We start from the raw sequence: 21,308 nt of genomic DNA, 5'->3' as shown, positions 1-21,308 counted from the left end.
GGTGGTGACTCCATGAGCGGTCTTGTGACCTTCCTCTCAAACGAGACTGGGAGTGATGTGGAGTCGATCGCCAGCCCTCCATGAGCCTCAGGGACTGCTTCATCAAAGCCTTCAGGTTCATGGCCCAGCACTCAGAGCACAACTTCAGGTCATGGTCCAGGTGCAGGCACCATAAGCACATGAGGTGCGGAGCCATCACTGACTTCATTTGGTGACAGAAGTCACATGGTTTAAACCCAGTCTTCCGTGACATCTTCGACGCACCAAGAAAGTCAAAAATATCAACACAATGGTCCAAGTTAGTTAAAAAATTACCAATGGTAGCTCTCCTGAACTGTGAGTAGGCTGGAGCAGAAAAAAAAAACTGACGTCTGCGCCCCAGGGTGGTGTCTGTAGATGGCTGCAACGTCATCACGGTGACCACGACGCCAACGACTGACGCAGAGTCAACCGATGCCACAGGGTACTGCTCGAAGACAAATCTCTGTATCCAGTCTGGCGCCTGGGGAAAATTCTTCAGTAAGGAATCTGAAACTAGAAGTCTCTATCAGATGATGGTAGTCTCGCTTCCATCGTGACAGTGTCTAACTAAATGCCTAAGAACACTAGTTGCATCCTGGGACCTTTTGTTTTCTCAGGTACTAAGGGCACCCCTAACTCATTTGAAATTTCCTGAAAAGCATGTAAAGCTGATTTGCCATACTGTGTATGCACCCCACCAACAAAAAGGAAGACATCTAAATAATGTGTGACTCTCTTATGTCCTGAACGAAAGGTAAAACACCACAGCAAAAATGAGCTGAACATCTCAAACAACTTCCAGGACACAGCACAGCCTCATAGGAAGGACTTTGTCAGAGTAAAACTGTTGCTGGAAGTGAATTCAAAATCAAGGAGTCAGAGGGATGCACACTTTGCTAACTCAGCATCAAACCCCAGCTGCTGTATCAAAGCTATTGCTACATGCATGGAGGCAAACTGTACTGCAGAGTTTTCTCTCGCTGTGAAATCATTTACAGAGGCGCTTCAGACCAAGACTGCTGATGAAAGAGTCTAAACTCACCAGCTGCTTTCTTAGGTACTACTCCCAAAAGAGAAACCATAAGATCAGTTAAAGGTCAATAGTTATAAGGACTAGCCATCCTTTTTTTCTAAAACCTCCTTTTCCAACTTAACTTTAACCATCATCCAATGCTGCCTAGCTGACAGCAATTTATTTTGCAAAATGTTCAATGCTAGGGCCCTAATAACACAGGTGAAAACCTAGCTCAAAGCCCCACCTTAGTGCCACTGCCGCCTCTCTATGGAATAGTATGCCAGCCATTTCGTCAAAACCTCTAACTTAACTGTAGTAAAAGCCCTTGTTACCAAATCTGATAAATCCCCCACCTCTCCATGGAATCACTGACCCACCTTGCTGCTGTTCTCCAAAACAATAGAGTACTGGATGTCTCCCACCACACCGTGAACATTCATGTTTGTATTTACCAAGGGCTCTATTGCAGAAACCTCTGTTAAAGTTCCAGCAAGCCCCCGATGTGCTGCCTTGTCCCCTATTCCAGCTTCCCACCCCTCCCTGGGTGGGTTTCCCGTAAAAAGGCCGACTAGGTACTGCCACACCACTAGCTGTATGCATTGTGGGTGGTGGCCTCTGCGGATACATCCATTGCACCCATAATTCATTATCCACCTCTTCGCAAGGTTTGCTTGGTTTCAAAACTATCCAAGCCTGAAACTCCTCACCATAATGGAGCCATACGAGCTCAAAACTCTGCATGTGCTTTTCAAATAGTATCCATGTATTTAAAAATGGACACCAATCTGTCTGGGAATTTTCCACTGTAGACACTTGTGTATATAAAAAAACGCTGATGTCCACGTATTTATATTAGTTAGAACTCTCGGGTGCCTAGCTAATTCCCAAGCCACTTCCCTGAATCCCGCCTTAGCCTGCAGCTCCCTATGCAACAATATATAAACATCAATAAACTCACCTTCCCAAATTTTCCCCTTCGTTGTATTAGAAAGATGAACACCCAAAGGCATAGATGCACCCATGTACGGGAGCAGTCTGCAAACTGCTACCTTGTCTGTATCCCCTTTGACCCCTTCAGATGTGCTGTCCAGTTTTACTATATCCAGGTCTTGTGCTGCATTAGCTTCTTCGCCGTCCCCCCAAACTCCACCAGCAGTTGTACCCTTTTTTTCCCCCTTTTGATGCATCATTTTCCCCCACTTTGTTGCAGTTCCCCTTGTTTCCCCTAGTTTTCACCATCCTCAGGTTCTATACCAACCCCTTTATCCACTCCCACTGTACCAACCCCAACATCAACACTTGCGGCCCATCCCCAAAATCCCAACCTTTCCACCACTGCCTCTCACCTGATTGCAAGCGCTGCTTCTGTTGTGTTGCTCCTGTGTGTTCCTGTGCCCATTGGGCACAACCTGCTGGCACCTTCCAAACAGATTTTCCTTTCGAGAGCCCCTCCTGTGAAACAAGACTAATACAAGACAAATTAGCGTGCCTCTCCCCTGAACCCTTCTTGCTGCCATCACCCACCTCCTTCCAGTGGGGAATCTCCCCCTCTTCTATCTTGTCCTCATCATCGTTGTAGTCTAATTCACATTCCATCTCTAACTCATCCACACCACCACTCACTCCAGGCCTCTCGCCATCCCCCACCCCCATCATAACTCCTTTATGTCTCCAATTAATGTAATCAGAGGTAGCAGCTTGTGACAGTAGAAGTCCATCCCTCGAAATCAGGAAGGTCGCCACAAAACTATCCCTCTCTTCAGACCAGGTAATGAAGGTCCCTCCTAACCTGTCCGTGCTCTTTTCGACACAGCTCCTTAATTCCTGTGGCATCGTCCTAACATTGCACATCAGGTTGCTCCCAACAGGTGGAATGGATGGTCCTGGGTCCTAACTTTGACTGCCCATCTGCATACTATGGGGATCAAACCCATCATCTACCCAAACCCAGCTGTCTTTACCACTACCACCTGCTCCAGACTGTTGTGAGCCTTTCTTATCCGGCTGCTGTAAACTCCTCTGCCCTTGTTCTACCATAACTGTATTCACGTTCTGATTTACCACTTTACATGGAGAGCTCCCGAAAATCAAATCCTGACCTGCTTCTTTATTATCCATTACCTATGTAGCAAACGAGCCATAGTGGAACATTTCTCCTGTTTCTGTGCCTTGATACTGTGACAAATACTCTGTCTTTGCACTGAGCCGTACCTCACAAGTTGGGAAGGATTGCCCCGCTCACACCCGACTGAGGAAAGGAGCAAGTCCTTCATTTCTTTCGCCACTCTTGCTATCACGTGGGCTTGCATCATCACTGTTGCGCAATCATACTGCTGCTACCTGTGTCCGAGCCCCTGCCTCCGCACTATGGAAAGGCATGGCCAAGGACGCCCTGACCAACTTCACTGCAGCGCTCGACTCAGGTGCTCGGCGATTCACACTGGCAGACCTCTTCCTTCCCGATACGCGTACACAAGCCCTGCTGCGGCCTCCCTTCAGTTAAAGATAGATTTCAAGGGTAAGTGACTTCACCTTACCAGCGATGTCGCTTATTATTACAACTTCTCCATTATCTGCCTCAGGGCGCATGATTCTCCCATTTTCCTCCGCCTTAGAGGGAGAGCAAGCCAAAACTGCAGCAACCACCCCACTCATCGCAGAGTGCTTTGGGCGGGTAAATCCCATCCACGCTTAGGACAAAATATCAGACTGTAGAAGATCTTTTCTAGCAGCCTCAAGCAACACCTTTAATGCATCCCTGACTGCCTGTGCTTTATCCACCATTACTACTATTACTAAAGCACCTTTGAATAACCCAGAAAGTGTAATACCAGCTCACAATTTTGCTAGGCCTACCACTGACAAAACCTGACTAGCTCCTACCTCCAGGACCACAAGTGATAGAAAGGGGTACCAACCTAAGAGACAGTGACACTAAACTGTCACCTTAACCCCACCAGAGTCTAAAGTGACCAATGACACACCCCAATTGCCTGGCTCGTACCACCGGCCCGAAAAACCCCACGGATTGACATCTATGGGATACCACCACCAGGACCCCATTCTTACGAGCAGTGAGTGGAAACTAACTGGCAAAGTCAGCACAAGCAGAACATGGGCACGCACATACAAGGCACGCAGAGGAGGTTGAGCACTTTCAGTCACTGTGTATTGCATCACCTGGATGGGAATTGGATTCAAAATGGAGATCGAAAAAAAGAGTCATAGGGGAGATTAAATTATAGGTTCTCTCTCTTTTTGAAAGCACATGTTGGGGTTTGTTGTGGTTTGCGTTTGAGTAAGTAATCAGGAGGTGGCACTTGGAGGAAATCCAGAACTGACATGCATGGGAGCAACACATACTGTAGAATTCCAGCAATGGGTGTTGGAGGCGTGGGGCAAACAGGAAATTTATCCTCCCCAGATTTTGGAGTGAGAGGGACACAGGACAGGAGTGGGAGATAAGGGAACAGAAGAATTTTCCAGATCATCTCCACCTTTCGAATGCATTAACAAGTGAAAACTGCACTTATAAAAGCAGTGCTCTTGACCTGCTGACCTGCCGCCGCCCACATCGCATCATCAAAGCTTCCTGTTACAGCTCCTTGCAGCTTGCACCCACGAGAACAAAGGGAGAGGAGTAGAAACCTGCATTTGCTGTCTGTTTGCTGCCCCGGCTATTGAGGAGGACCGGGATCTTCATACAACACTCACTGGATGGCCAAGAATCATCTAGTGCCCAGCCCCTTCTCAACACTACCCTACTTGCATCTTGAATTTGAGCCTGCGGGGCAAGGAGGAAGCTGGGGCCCTGTTGGTGCTTGTCCCCAGGAGAAGATGGGGTAATTGAACCTGAACAAAAGGTGAGATGAGGGACGTTATGGAATAACTAGAACCTCATTTCATTAAATGAGAGCCCTGCAAAAGGGGACGAAGGACGTTGTGACGTTTGTTTTAGGGAATCTGGCATTAACTTTCGCATTGCAATGACCAAAGCAGCCATCTCTGACAAGCTGGGATAGCAAGATAAGCGTTCTCTGCTAACATCTGTTGTGGACCTAAAGGACATTGTTAGTTACCATGTCAGCACGGCCAACTCCATTGTTCTTTTTTTTTTGTTTTGTTTTTGGGTGTGGGGGAGGGAATTTACCATACACAAATCCCATATTTTTATTTAATTTCCTTACCCCCTTTACCTCATTCCTCCCCTAACCCCTGAAAACTCTGTACCTGCTTTTACTTCCAACCAACCCTGAACCCTAAAACCCTTACCCCCTTAACTTCTACCCACACCTGACCCCTAAAAAACCTTTGCCTGCTTTTACCTCTACCCATCCCTGAAGCCTAAAACCCTCTTACCTTCCTTTACCTCTACCAGCCTGAACCCTAAAAAATCATAACCTCTGTTTACCTCTACCTGCCCCTGAATCCTAAAAAGCCCGTACCCCTCCTTACCTCTACTTACCGGTGAACCTGAAAACCCCTTTGGCACCTTTTACCTCTTTCCTCCCCTGAACCTCAAAAACCCCTTACTGCTCTTTACCTCTACCTGCCACTGAACCTCAAAAACCCTTTACTTATACCTGCCCCTGAACCCTAAAACCCCTTAGTCTCTTTACTTCTACCCACAAATTAACCCTAAAAACACTTTGCTTGCCCTAACCTCTACCTACTGCAGAAGCCTAAAACCCTCTTACCTTCCTTTATCTCTACCAGCCCAAACCCTAAAAAAATCCTAACCTCTATTTACCTCTACCTGCCCCTAAATCCTAAAAAAACCTTACCTCTCTTTACCTCTTCCCACCCCTGAACCATAAAACCTCATTGGCATCTCTTACCTCCCTTTCTTCCTTTTACCTCTTCCCGCCCCTTGAACTTAAAAAGCCCTAACCTTAACTTACCACTACCCTCCTCTATAAACAAAAATACCCTTACCCCCCCTTTACCTCCATCCGCCCCTGAACCCTAAAGCCCCCTTGGCACCCTTTCCCTCTGTCCTCCACTGAACCTTTAAAAACCCTTACCGCTCTTTACCTCTACCCACCATTGAACCTTAAAAACCCTTTACCTGTGCCCACCTCTGAACCCTAAAACCCCTTACCTCCCTTTATCTCTACCCAACCCTGAACCCAAAGAAACTCCTTACCTTCCTTTACCTCTACCCACCCCTGAACCATAGAAACCCCATGCCACCCTTTACCTCTACTCACCCCAGAACCCTAAACATCTCTAACCTCCCTTTAATCTACCTACTCCTGAACCCTAAAATCCCCTTGGCACCCTGTAACTCTTTCCTCTCCCGAACCCTAAAAACCTCTTGCCAAGAAGTACTAAGTGCTAGTGATAGTCCTGGCCATGGTAGCCTGAGACCTAAGCAAAATTTGACGCTGACCCCGATGAAGCGCAGGTCCAGTGCACCAACCAGATTTGTCCTGTCAAAGCATTTACCTTCTGACTTTAGTCTTTCAGGTCCTAATCGATCACAGAATTACAATTTTAAACCCCCAGGACACCAGGGAAGGCACTTAGAGACTCACAAGATGGCAGGCAGAGACCGGTCGAGGTGCCACTGATCACCTCAGCCAGTTGTGCGAAAGGTCTCTTGGAGCTTGTTGTATCCCTGTAGCTTGAACAGGGGATCAGCCTTATGACCATTGAAGTCCACTTCTTTGTCTTGGTACAGTAGGGGGCAGGTCCAGTCCTTTTGGGCTCTTCTCGGATCTCAGACAGCACGTTCAGTCTCTTCTGATGTTCCACAGGTCAAGGTGTTTTTCTGAAGTGGGTTGCTGGGGAATTTGCATTGATGCCTGGCTCAGGCTTGTGGGTGAGAATGACCCTTGTGGATGCCCTAACCAATAGAATAAAGTTCCCAGGGCTAACTCTACCCACTTTGGATATTTTCAAGATGGCTGAAGACTTTGGCCTCAATAAACTTGGGCTCTGAGGTCTGGGGGTGTGCATAGTGAGTATACTATTGCAATCCCAGTGTCCTTCTAACACCAAAATTCCGTTTTAGGCAGTTCCTGTGCTTCGCCAAACACAGAGACAGATGTGTGGTAAAATCAAAGCTCCCTCCAGCCCAACTGTCAAGCAGTATGTGACATTCAAGCAAGATATGTCACTCTAATGTCAAAGAGGATGCTTACTGCCCCACCTCTTTGGTCATTGTAAACCAGTTCTGGGGCTGCTCTCTCTCTCACTGAGATTGGTGCCTGGCTGACTACAAGGACAAAAGGGGAGGTAGGCCAGGTTGTGAGCTACATCTGCCTGTGCAAGTGGAGGGCCCTTTTGAAGTGCACTAAGGGTCTGGGCACAGCCCCCAGGCAGTCCTGTCAAGGAGAGGACAGCACCTCCCCACACCCAATTGTCATTGTTCCTGTCCTGGGAGCATTTCACATCTCACCACAGTGGAGCCACCAAGCTGTCAGATGACTTGAATACTTATAGAAAGGCCTCCTGAGGCATTAGGTAGACAAAAGGTAATTTTTCAAAAGTATCTTTTCCATACTAGTTAAGAAAATATTCAACTTTACCATTACATTGAATTTCGTGTAACTTTTAAAAAGAGTTCTTAAAATGTTTCTCTATCTATTACTAATCTGAAATTAGCATTATAAAGTGTTATAATGTAATCCCTTGTTTCCCTATAGAAGCAACTGGCCTTGAAACAGTGAAAATAGTGTTTATGCTTTTTCACTGTTAGGGTATGTGGAATGCTAAGCTCCTACGTGTCCTACTTTTAAGTATCATGCACCACACACTGTGCAATAAGGCCTACCTTAGGGGTTACTTATTATTTAAGAGGAAGATTTAGGCCTGCTTAAAAGGTTTACATTGACTGGTCCAATTGGCAGTTTAAAACTGCCCCGTCAGGCTTCAGTGGCAGGCCTGAAACAGGATCTACTCTGTCACTTTAGTGGTTGGTACAATGAGTGCTGCAGCCCATTGGTGACATTAAACTTACAAGCTCTAGGTACACTCTGCTTACCATATATTAGTAACGTATAGGAAAGGTAAATATGCCAACAAGGAGTACACCAATTTTACCATGTTTAAAGGATGAGCACAAGCATTTTACGACTGGTTAGCAGGGGTAAAGTGCATAGTGTTCTATATCTTGTGAAACTAGAGGGCCTGATTTAGAGTATGCGGACGGGTTACTCCATCACAGACGTGACAGATATCCCGTCTATCGTATTACGATTCCCATAAGATATAATGGGATCGTAATACGGCGGACGGGATATCAGTCACATGTGTAATGGAGTAACCCCATCCGCCAAACTCTAAATCAGGCCCAGAGTTCAGCAACAAGAAAATTGGGGTGACCCTGCAGAAAAGGGGACATTTCCAACATCCTCTGCCTACACTTACCTCTGCCCACTGAAGCTTAAAATACCCATGGCAACGTTAACTACTGCCCACCGGTGAACCCGAAAAACCCTTTTAAAACCCCTTACTATTCAGTACCCTTACCCACCCCTGAATGCCAAAAAGACATTTACTGCTCTCACTGTCCTCTTTCTTAACCCACACCTGACCCCTACAAACCCCTTTAAAACTCTTAACACCCAGAGCCCTTACAAATAGAAACATTTTTTTTTACATGTAATCAAATTACTTTGCAGACTGGTAATAACAATACAATATACTTACATACTATGATTACATGCCTGCCTTTCTATTTAACCTCAAAAGTATGCTATTTTATTCGTTTATCAGAATCTGCGGCTCACGGACCTCGGGCAATTTGTATAAGGTCAATTGAAAGTCCCCAAGATTGTCCCCGTCCCCCCCTCCTTTTTTCTGCCTCTAAAAAGATCCCGAGTGATTCTGCACATCTTATTACCAGCATTAGGAAGAGGGATCATGTCGCTTTTTGGTTGCTGTATACTGGCTGTTGTGGATCTTTTCTATATATCATTTAGCGCCTTGTGTGTGACTCTATAGAACTCTTTTCCTATAGCCCTCCCTCTTACGTCCATATTCAATTATTACTCTCCTACCCGCCAACTAAGGTCATTATAGTTTTGGATGACGGCACCCAATTTTTGCAAAGTTACAATCGGCAAACTTGGGCGTACTCTTCCATCCTCTGGTTATTGGGCGGGAAATTGCACGACCTTTGGAAGGCGAGATAAAATATGGCCATTTCCTGAGTAGATTTGTGAGACACTGGCATTAGTGTCTCACAAATCTGTGTTAATGTCTAAAGTGCCAAGAAGTCATCTCGGTGTTAATCTCGTGCTTTCTAGACTTGGTGGCATCATACAAAGGCAGAGAGAGTTAGCAGTCACTTATTGACGCTGCTGGCTGAATGATGAAAGCGTGGCACCCTTTCTGTGGTGCACTGTCCCTTCATCTGTGCTCTTTATCCCAAATCTCCATGTGGGATCCCCTCCCTGTGCCATTGGCATCTACATTGCTGCTTGTTTCAGACCACGTACACCTCCCACGGCCATTCCCTGGGCCTCATGCATGGCGATTTATTTTTATCTCTGATTACCCCGTGATTTATGTCTCTGGTAGCAATAGTACTATAAGGCCCTATCTAAGGGTTAGACCCTTCTAGCACTAAGCAGTTTTAAAGTACCACAACATTCAGAAGTTTGAGATAGGCAATAAATATACATAAAAGGTGCATCCTGGAAAGTGCTTCAGAAAATCCAAAATAGTTGTAAGAAACCATACAATACTATTGTATGTGCCTTTTTCGAGAATGTACTATAAAAGTTGAAAATGTTCCTGTGAACTTCAGACGTAATTTTCATATAATGAGTGAATTCCTTGAAGATCTGAAGTTGGCACCTGTGCCTCGATGTTGCTAAATGCTGTACCCGAGGCAGGCGACAATGTCAGAGTAATTTGTGGATACAAAGAGCTACAAGTCTAACATCTCGGAGACATTTCTGCCGCTTTCCACATGATGGCACTGTTGTTCCATGGCCTTTCTTTTCTTGTGTCTCTATTAAGCAAAGATAGCCGGTGCGCTTTTAGCTGGTGACAATAGACTGCGTATCCCTATATCCAACATTTTGGGGAATATCGCAAGGGTGAAACCGTTCTTAGGGTAATCACAGTATTCAAGACTTGCTTTCTGGAGAAAATTGTCTTTTTGTCCGCAAAACGTCATGCAGATTTTAATCTTCTATTTTTTGTATTACCATACTTATTTACTCAAAATGAAATCCTCACTACGGTTATGACTGACTATTCAGCCCCTCTCTGACATGAAGGTGTACATTGACCGGTGGAAGCAAATCTTCAGGTGGACATTCCAATTCACATTTCTAGACGCAGTTGATTAAGGGACACATTCTCTTATTCTCGCCCCACAGTACGCTTACTTTAAAGGTGGTTAAACTAACTTCCCTTTCCCGTGTATTTAAGAGCACTTTGAAGCAGGACCTACTTGTTAATTTGTGTTAGAGTGCTGTTAAAGTCTCACGTATAGCTCCTACAGGTTCTAGGATATATTTCCCTCAGACGTCACTGAGCTTCCCTGTGCTACGTGTGCGAACTGCGTCGTACACCCAACTCTAAAAGCACATCCAGTTCCAGCCTCAAACATCGCCTGGTACCAGTTTCCTCACTTGTTAGCCTGGTTTCAACCCCTGCCCAGAACCGAGACATTGACCCTGTGACTCTTGATGGGCCTAAGTCCCTTTATGTCTGCTGTGTGGCAGTCGTGGTCCTCCCTCGCTGCAGGGCAGGGCACCGGTGACCACACCCCACTGCAGTCAGGCACTTGCCACAGTTCGGGATGCAGCACCGAAACGGATCGGTTCTTTGCTTTCTATCCACCTGCAGAGATGGGTTTGGAGCAAAGCTAGCAGAGCTCCTGGGATTTTCTTCTCTACATCCCGGTGACATCTTTTGGTAACGGGCTAAACTAAATATAAAATTAACACCGATTTCTTACCCATCCTTTACACTCCATTACTCCATGAATGATGACACCCCCACCCATCATCAAAGCCAACTGCATATCCATTATGCTTATAGTACCTCGTTACATTGTGGCTGAACACCCACCCAATAGCTCTTTTATTTAGGTATGTCCAGTCATCCATCTACGATGTTCCATTGAGTGCACCACACTTACATCCTCTGTTCCATGTGTGTGTGAGACACCGCCCCTTCCCCCTATCGATCTCTGTCCATCAAATGCTGTCCGTCGGAGGCTGCCACACGAAGGTGGCATCCCCTCTCTTCAGCACCGAATGGGTGATGCGTCCCTCCTTCCTACTACCGATCACCTGCCCCTTGAGGGTGGTATGTGCGGTGCCACTGATTTGCCCAGAGCATCCCTGACCTCAGCTAGATCTGCACGTGCAGCCTGCACTTTAGGTTCATTGGTGACTCGCGCCACAATGTCCCTTGCCATATGGCAATGTCCCTTTTACAGCTATCATTAATCCTCTCCTTGCATCAGCTCTCCACAGGCACTGCATGGCTGATGGCCCTCCTTTACTGGATCCCGGCACTGCACGTGTGACGAACCCCCTCCATCACTGCACATCCAGCTGCGTTTCCAGGCCAGTTCAGTCCTTCCCTTTAGAGCTCTACCCTGCTTCTGGAGCATGTTTGGAAGAATTGTCTACCCGAGCCTCTTCTCCACGGAAGTTGACAAACTGGGGAATACTTTGGAAGCCTCCCTGTGAAAAAACGATGACCAGTGCCACCCTGCGGGGGGAGCGAAACATGACCGGTCCCTCCCACACTTGAAACAATATTGAGATGGCACCTCTCTGTGCCTCCATTCTCACCAGGGAATGCCCTATGTCCTGGTACTTGGATATTGCTCATCAGTCGACCCTCCTAATTAGATGTCGCAGGCCCACTAGAGAATATATGGGTACATCGTGTGTGCAGATGGCGAGGTTTCTGTTTTTTTGCAACCTCTGTGAAAGCTGTGTACTTTATGTAGTACATGAATATTTTTTGCATCGGAGCATCCCCATGAAATTCCTGAATTTCGTGACAATCTGTGTAGTATATATACTTGTTTAACACTTGAAACATGGTCATCGCAGAAAACACTCGGGCCCTCATTCTGCAAGATCTGTTTTTTTGTTCTTTTTTTTAAGAGGTAATGCTGGACCTATTAATACTAATACAACAGGCTGCAATATTTATAGGTTGCAATGGTACTTCCTTGTGGGTTCCACATCTCTGAAAAGGAATATCGTGATTACACGGCATGTTTTACCTCCGTTGTGAAACTTGGAATATCACCGTTTTTCCCTGCCTAACTTCTGACTTATATCATCTGGCGAAATGTGAGTGGTGACTTTAGCAACACAAAAGGATGATGGACGGAGTGCTGAACAATGCAAACACTCACCCCCAGTCACAGATCTGGGTTTAATCCATCGTTCTTTTGCTCACCATGCCACCCCAGTTTGGACCCAGCCATATGCAAATCAGTCTTGACCCTGTTCCACATGGGACCAGTCCAGCCCGAACTGCCAAGCCAGGTCCTCCCTGGACCGGAAACAAGCATCCTGGGACCGGTTTCAGGGTTTCACCCTTCATCAGCCAGGCTAGCTTAAATCCAGTGGCACAGTGAGCAAGGGACACACGTCTGGGCATACCCTTGCTGATGAAGGGTGATACCCTGAAACCGTTCCCAAGATGATTGTTTACGGTTCAGGGAGGACCTGGCCTGGCAGTTCGGGCTGGACTGTTCCCATGAGGAACAGGGTCAAGACTGATTTGCATACGGCTGGGTCCAAACTGGGGTGGCATGGTGAGCAAAAGGACGATGGATTAAACCCAGATCTGTGACTAGGGGGTGAGTGTTTGCATTGTTCAGCACTCCGTCCATCATCCTTTTGTGTTGCTAAAGTTGCCCTAAGGTGCAAGGGTATGCCCAGACGTGGGTCCCTTGCTCACTGTGCCACTGGATGCAAGCTAGCCTGGCTGATAAAGGGTGATACCCTGAAACGGGTCCCAGGAAGCTTGTTTCCGGTCCAGGGAGGACCTGGCCTGGCAGTTCGGGCTGGACTGTTCCCATGAGGAACAGGGTCAAGACTGATTTGCATACGGCTGGGTCCAAACTGGGGTGGCATGACGATGGATTAAACCCAGATCTGTGACTGGGGGTGAGTGTTTGCTTTGTTCAGCACTCCGTCCATCATCCTTTTGTGTTGCTCCTGAAATGTGAGTGGTAACAATATTCTGGTCATTTGGCACTATTTTGCAATCACATTTCAGACATGAACCATCCTTTGAGGACGAAAACGGATTAGAAAGCAGTTCTTAATGAGGACGATGGGCTTCCTTCTCCTCTTTAAGGCCTTTGTGCATAGAAACCCTCTTCAAACGCAAACGTGCAGAAAAGTGTGTGCCTGCATTTTCTAACCTGAATTTATGCTGCAGATATGCTGGAAGAGGGAATTGCAATCTGCTGGTTCTAGTCTGAAAATTCTCACGTCAGTGAGAAAAAACTTTGCGCAGGTGAAAGAACTGTGAAACTTTGCAACGTTCACAAACGGCAAACATTGGTAACTTGAAAAAACTTTCCTTGCAAAAAAGATCTTTGAACACTTTCTTTATGTTTTTTTCTCCTCTTCCTTAATTCATTTGTTTTAACATTTCTTGCATAACTGCAATCCCAGCCACATGACTGGAGAGCACCTCAGGCCTTTACACATGGAGCCCACTTTTTCCCCGTCTAGGATGTCTGCAAGCATGCATCTTCAACCCATGCATTCATTTTTTAGTCCTCCTCTAGCCGTGCACCTTCTGTTGGCTCTAACAGGCTTGACAGTGCTATTAAGTTCACTGTGACCCAATAGAAGCACTTGTGTGGTCAAATACACTCCCTCAACGCACCTCCCACACATGCCAACTACAGCATGTTAGCCACCGGATCAGTTGTAGATAGGAGCGGCTCATATGGCAGTGACAGCGACCGACTCCTTCGTGCTGCATTTGACATTGCCCTTGCTCCCTCTATGACATTCCAAGCATTATAAATGTAATGTCCCCTTCCATCGCTAAAAACGACCTACCACTTCATACTAGATGCTGCCCCCGGTCTCTGACCGTTCAGTGCTTACTCGTTTACTGTCCTCTCCTGCTCACTGACGCCCTCGAGCGGAATGTATGGTGCATCTTCATAACTCCTGCAATAGAATTTGATGCCTCCTTTGACCACTGACCTCCTCTACACTTGTGCTGTCCCGTTTTGTCAGTGATTCTCTTTCTCTAATGTATTTGTGATGTTCCTTTATCTCTGCCTTTGCATGTGAGAAGGTCACTGACCTCCCAGCCCCACATGTGCGATGCCACCCTCACACCACAGCTCTGCATGTGCAATTCTCCATCCATCCAGAGGTCCATTTTCAGTGCACAGCACTCTCCTGTATGAGAAGACATTCGTCACAACCTCTACTAACAATCTCTTTGACCGTTTCTTTAATCCTGTTCCCACACTCCAAAGACAGCTTTTAAGTAAACTCTGTTCAACCTATTTTATAATAGAATAGACCGATAGGAGCGTGGCAAGCAAGTTAAAAGATAAAACGGTCAAAGTGGAAAACCAACGTGAGCTCGACTTGCTCTTGTGTGTCAGTTTCTTCGACGTCTTTGGTTTTACTTGCCATTCCAGAATCCCACAAAGCATACCTCCATATCCGTTCTCTTGCCCCAGCAGGCCTCGGTGCTGCCACATCGTCCCCCAGGCCCCTCCGGTTGGCCAAATCAAGCGCTCAAGCCTGATTGAGACATTGTGCAGCCTACTGTTGAGTAGGTAGAGACTGAGATCCGGAATCTGCTATGGGGCTACTGCTGCCCAACAATGATAGGCAACAAATAAAAGAAAGGAAATGCTAGGAGAAACATTAAAAGGCTTGTCTGCAAAAGGGAATACTTCACCTGAACAGTGATTAGTGAAACTTTCAGTTAAAAAGCATGTTTTGAAGTCTGTTTTCGGCATCAAAAACACTTATTTACTGCTGGCCTAGTAGTGTTATTTCCTCTATCACTGAACACCCCTCTCCGTGGTACCTGTCATGTGCCCTTCATCACTTATCCCCAGCATCCTCCCCATCATTGACCTTCCTCTCACTGTGTTGCTTGAGTGATGCCTCTCTATAGCTCTGACCCGTCGTCTCTGGAGCTTTGCTTGTGCTCTCTATCTCTGTACCTTACTGATTGCTGAACTCTCTGAGCCCCCAACATTAAGTATTACACTAATAAATTGATTAATTGACATCACTATCTGTCACACAGCACCCTCGTCATCTTCTGCTCCGGCAACGTGGCAAGGAATTACGTCAGATGCTCACAAGTCTGTACCAGGAAGAGTATGAGCTGGACGAGCAGTATTACCTTAAGGCTCTGGAGCTGCCCAACAGAACCCACCCTGCTGTGGTAAGAGGGATCGGAAGATATTATTGGTGTACAGTGCATGAAGACTGTGGGCTGGGACAGTGGTGGATAACTGCGGGGGTTTGGTGTAGGAGGTCTGGCCGCACCTCTTTCAGATGTTTGTGGCCTATATAGTAACTCACTCTGAGATTTATATTCCTTCTTTCAGCCAGTTGGAGATGAGAGCAATGCTCGAATAGTCGAAGTCATTGGAAAGAAACCAGGTGAGTGACAATGGAATGCTTTCCCTATTGAGTTAGACATAATGTCCATGTTGGCGTTGTTGGTGTGAAGTTTGTTGACTTCGAGATAGTAGATTTTGAATCTTTTATTGTAGCATCAAAAAGTCTTGCCAATTGGCAGACGTTGAGGCGTAGCAAGTTCACCCCACATTAACAGTTTTGTTTTATACGTCTCTTCTACAGATCGCTTTTAAAGGTTTGTTCCCAAAGACAAATACTATAGCCTTTTAGCCCTATGTTGAGGGCTGTACCGGTTGTTAAAGGCCCTGTGGTAAGGGTATATAACAATAGAGATGGCCTTGAACAACCAGTAGAGCCTGAGGCTATCAGGACATTCCACCCAGTGAGGAGAAAATGACCTAAATTAAAAAGGGATAAACTGAAAGACAGACATTGGAATGTTGGATCACTAGGTTTAACCAGCCATTATTAGCACATTATTAGCCCTGAGCCTCTCCATTGTCTTCAGAAGAGCTCCCAGCATTCCAGTGTTCTAATATAAATTATCAATCTCATTTAATTGTTTGTTATTCTGTGTCTTTAGTTCCTCTTCTTGTATTTGTCCCTTCTCAAGAGCATCGCTCTTTACCATTCTTTTATTTATAGCTTTTATTTTTCTGCGGCTTTTAGTCAGTACACTGTTTTTTTATTTTATATTCAGAACTTTTCTTGCTCTCTTTCTTGTGTAAATAATCCCATCCCCACTCTGATCACTTCTTCCAGCTATCTCCATGGTGCTGCCCCCTCGCACCAGCCAGTCAATTGCTTCCTTCATCCCTCCCCCTACCCTCTATTGTTGTTTTATTTACACTGCTACCCAGTGTCTCTATTCCTCCTCTGCCCCAGCCTCTTGTCGGTGTTCAGCTTGCACCTGTCCCTCCTCAAAGACTGCCTGCTCCCCATTCCTCCTCTTCCCAATTGCTTGTTTTTTAAAATTGTTCTGTTTTTTTTAATTGTCGTTATTTCACTTTTGCCTTTCAAAATAAACTAAGTGCTTTGTCACACATTTTTTCAAACTTACTTCTTCGTTAAATGTTTTTTTAATTTAATTTAATACATTTAAATTAAGTATTTATTTCAAAATTAAGATAATAATGGTGTAGCATTTTACATTTTGTTCTTCATTTACAATAAATATATACCTTTTATTTACATGAATATTTAATGTAAATATTTTATTTTAATTTTATTCCTTATACTTTAACCCAGTGCGTCAGTGTGGAAACCTCACTATGACAAAGTTTAGGAAAATAAAAAAAAATAGTTTGTTAAACTTTACAATAAATTAATGAAGCTATTTGTATGTAAAATATTGATATGAATGGATTTTACATATTTGTAAATATAGAACCAAATGAAAAGCTACAGCACTATTAACTTAATTTTACATTAAATCTTTAATTAAAAAAATAAATAAAATATTTTCCTGAGATTTAAATTAAAAGTAAATTCCCACCTAAAGCAAAAAAATAAATTTTTAGTCTGCATTAATAAATATTAAACGTGGTGTATACAATTAATTAAAAGTAGTTTCATGTTTTTTTTAAAGCTACATTCTTGTATAAATTAAAAAGGTTCTTTAAATATTTTATAATGAAATAATGTGTTTTATTTTTAGATATGTTTTTCAACCTTAAATTATATTTATTTATATTTTGTAACTACTTCAAATAATATAAACATTATTTACTGTGAGTTTCTAGTTTTAGTCTCTTCCTTCATTATTTTCTATGGCAAGGTGTTCGAGTACCAGTGGATATGCTTGTATGGTGCAATACTGTTGGGTTTTAGAAGCAGTAACTTACACTTCTCTTTCAGGGGGTGGAGACTTGTCAATCTACACTTCTGAGTAATTGCTCTCAGATTTTGTGAATAATCAAGAACAGAAAAATTACTCAAGTGTCAGAGTAATTTATACATGTAATTTACTCTGGCAAGTACTTCTAAACTGAAAAAATGGCTATCAAGTATCCCTTTGTTGTTTTACCATCGAAAGAGTTAGTCAGCTTTGACAAGCCCTACACATATTGTATACGTTCTCTAATATTAAATGATGGTAAGATTTAATCAGGCTTGCTCGTCATGCAACTTGGATTTTAATTACACAAAATCCTTACCACACTTGACACTCAGTTCTTTGCTTTTGGGATACGAAGGCCTGGTATCTGTTGCTGGAATTGAGGTGCAAACAAAATGTACTTGAACCAGGGCGTAACATAGTCATTGATTTACACAGTTGGTTAAATTGTTTTACTATTTAAAGGGTAAACAGCTGAACTATAATGTTTTGTGGTAACATGTTTCCATTCAACCCTCAGAGCCTGCTCGACAAACTAAATCAAGATTCCTTTGTGAACGGGAAACCCTTTCATCGGAATAAAACTAAGGTCATGGTGGTCCCAAAGCACCTTAGGGAGAACCACAAATGGTACTTGCGAGGCCAAATTTTGGACATTGTTGATGAGTACAAATATTTTGGAGCCCTCTTTGTCGTAAAGGTTCTTTTCAGTTGCCAAACTACAAAATTCACAGAAAGGTAATGCCTTGATAGGGGCTTATCGCACCATGCACAGTACCTTGAAAGGACCAAGCCTTGCCCCCTTTCTAAAGATTGTTTCTCCAGGGCATGGCGAAGATGGCGGGCGAGTAGGATGCGCTCTCGGCCCTCTCCCCTCTCCCCGGCCCTGGTGTGCCCAGGCGCAAACCCATCCCCCTGAACACGACTCGCAACAGGCAACAACAAGTCTACCCACCCCCAGCTGAATCCCTGGGCACAACTGTGGCGTTTGGGACAACAAGGCTGTCGCCACCACCCTGAAGTGAAAAGGGCGCACAAACCGAGCGACCTCAAGATGACGGGCGTCAGAGGACAGTGGGGAGACCTACACTGACATCTTCTCCGGTGCAAGTGAGGAGCAGAAATCTTCCCCAGTTCCGGCAGACAACCCAGGGGCTTGCCTCACTGATTCCCCGCCATAAGGAGGAGGAGGACTGCACCGATTGAGCGCGGTGTAGACCGGGCCTGCCCGCAGGGGGCTGGGGCGGCACAGTGGATTGTCAGGTGAGCAGGGGGGCCAGGACTGCGTCGGCAGCTACTCCTGGGGGAAAGGAGGCTGGGCTGCCCACTTGCTGACTCGTGCAGCCCCTGGCCTTTCTATCCTCTGACCGACCACCCCCAGGGACTGATTGACTAGGCTCGGGTGCTGCCCAATCTTCGCCCGGCATACCTGTGAGCTCCAGAGGATTACAGGAAGAGCAGTGGTGGGGCTGGGAGCCCTGGGGATGGAAGGGGAGACGTAGCTGGTGGAGGTCTCTCCCTTGAGGACGCTGGTGGTGTGGGGGGACTCCCCCACCTCCAATCTTTGCCCCACTGGATGCTGGCTGCCGGAGCCCTTGAATGGCAGGCAGTGGTAGACGCAGCACCGGGCCAGGCTGCATAGTCTTTCTGTGATCTTTGCCTTGCGCTCAGGTGAACATGGGAGGCCCTGAAACCAATCGCTAGACTTTAGGAGACCAGAAGGGGCGACGAGCCACTATCTCCCCAGGGACCAGCTGGAATCTATTGCACTCTTCTCCACTACTGGCCCGTTCACGGAGAGGAGGACCCATGAGTCGCTGCCCGGTTGGCGTCCCCGGGAACGGGGGGCTGTCGCTGACAGTAGTGTTGGCGCATTTGAATATCCATACTCTGCATATCAATGAGCCAGGCCTCTTTAAAGCCAGCACACATTAGTGTCGGAGGAGGGAAGAGGTAAACCAAGCAGGACACCTCCCGGTGGGTCTTTAGCGCGTGCAGTCTCTGGGGGTTGCTTATGCAGCTGCCAACGGCCTAGGTGAGGGATTTTTCTTGCCAGCAGAGGTCTAGGAATGGATAAAGAGGGGAGAGTGGGGCCAGGCCAGGAATTGGGATGTGGCGTGTCCACGAGCACCCACAATATACGTAGAGCAGCCCTTTTCTGTAGGGAGCTGAGCACAGGCCGACGGCCGGGGGCCCTCTCGGCGCTTAGGGGGAGGGGAAGCAGGACGTCCGGCAGTGCCCCGCACAGCTGGAACACACTGCTTACCTGACAACGAACGTGGCAAGTGCCAACGGAACCTTCTTTAGCTGGACTCACTGTGATTTGCGAGGTGCGAATATGGCAACGGCATGAAGTAAAAAAAACTGTCTCTCAGGGATATGTTGGTAAAACCGGTGGCGGGTTTGGGTGGGAATCGCAAAACTCTTGCTACTCAAGAAGCATCACTGGAGAGTGATAAGACTGAAAGCCCCGACGATTTTCAAACAGTCAAGCGGGACCTCTCACAGAACTTAAAAGCAGTATGCCAAGACATATCCGAACTTGGGGATAGGGTCTCGCTCCTGGAAGATCAAGAAACAATCAGAGATGAGGAGATTGAACAACTACAACAAGAAGTCATATGCCTCAAGGACCAACATATAGTGGAAGCACATACAGAGGGCCTAGAGAACAAGGATAGACGGAACGACGTTCAGATAAGGGGGGCTCCTACAGGAGCAGAGGAAGAAAATATCTAAGCACACGTAAAAACTCTCTTTGCACATATCTCGAAGGCACCGGTGGGAACCAACATTCAGATAGACCGAGTACACGGAGTCTGCCTCCCCTGATATCCTGGTCTGCATGCATGAGCTCCCTCTGAAGGAGCAAATCTTGCGTAAGGCCCGGGAACAGCACCCCCTAAACTTCTGTGGCCATACGGTGACAATCTACAAGGATCCATCAGCACAAATTCTGCAAAAACGCAAAGCATTCCACCCACTGACCTCCTTCCTCTGAGAGCAGAATGTTTCCTATTTCTGGGACACATGTTTTGAATTATTTTCCACTGGGACAGGAATCTCCACAAGATCTGCACCCTCGCAGCTGCCTTTGAATTTCTGGGGACTAACACAGACACGAAGGGAGTAGCTCCGTCCAGCTCAGGAAACATGAGAACCACTAAACACCCCAGGTGGCAGAGGAGCCCCAGTCCTCCTGCACATCTTCAACCTGATCCGGATACCATTACACACAAGAGGAGGGCAGTCCTCGCATCAGTATCAAAAGACCCTGGCAACTAATGCATTGCTACAACTCTAATGGCCTTTCATTGCTGCCATGAGCTGCGGGTGGGGGGGACGGCCTGGCTGAAGAGTGACAAAATGACCAATTGGCACTGGGCTGATGATCCTGACTTTGGGGACACCATTGGACCACAGGCAGCTCTTCCAGAGCATGTAGTTTACCAGAGAAATTCCGTATATTGTTGTTAAGTTGGGGGATTTCAGGGGTAGGGTACTCAAATGTCCGAAGGGGACACACACTTTAGGGTAAGACGCACATTAACTAACACTGCAGCAGGTCACCAAAAAGGCGATCACAGAGGTCCAGTGGGATCTAAGCCTTCTATGACTCATGCATACCATGTCCACACTACCCGATTAAATTGCTAATCATTTTCATCAGTGTAAAGGGGTTGAACAACCCAGCCAAAAAGAAGGCTGTTCCCTTGTAGTTAGAGCAAACTGGGGCTGAGATATGCTTACTATAGGAAACACACTTAGGCCCTCATTCTGACCCTGGCGGTCTTTGACCGCCAGGGCGGAGGACCGCGGGAGCACCGCCGACAAGCCGGCGGTGCTTCAATGG

At 46.2% G+C, this 21,308-nt stretch overlaps 1 protein-coding gene across 1 annotated transcript in view; it reads left to right on the top strand.

Moving 5' to 3' along the window:
- SARS2 (seryl-tRNA synthetase 2, mitochondrial) overlaps positions 1-21,308 on the top strand; it is a 206,352-nt gene that overhangs the window by 79,894 nt on the left and 105,150 nt on the right. The window contains exons 4-5 of the mRNA XM_069206905.1: positions 15,278-15,418; positions 15,585-15,639. Of these exons, the coding sequence (XP_069063006.1) occupies positions 15,278-15,418; positions 15,585-15,639 (196 nt within the window). The remainder of the gene's footprint in view (positions 1-15,277; positions 15,419-15,584; positions 15,640-21,308) is intronic.

Source organism: Pleurodeles waltl, chromosome 9, assembly GCF_031143425.1.
Source record: "Pleurodeles waltl isolate 20211129_DDA chromosome 9, aPleWal1.hap1.20221129, whole genome shotgun sequence".
Taxonomy (NCBI): domain Eukaryota; kingdom Metazoa; phylum Chordata; class Amphibia; order Caudata; family Salamandridae; genus Pleurodeles; species Pleurodeles waltl.
The sequence above is the reverse complement of the archived record's forward strand: the minus strand, read 5'-3'. Positions and strand labels throughout refer to the sequence as shown.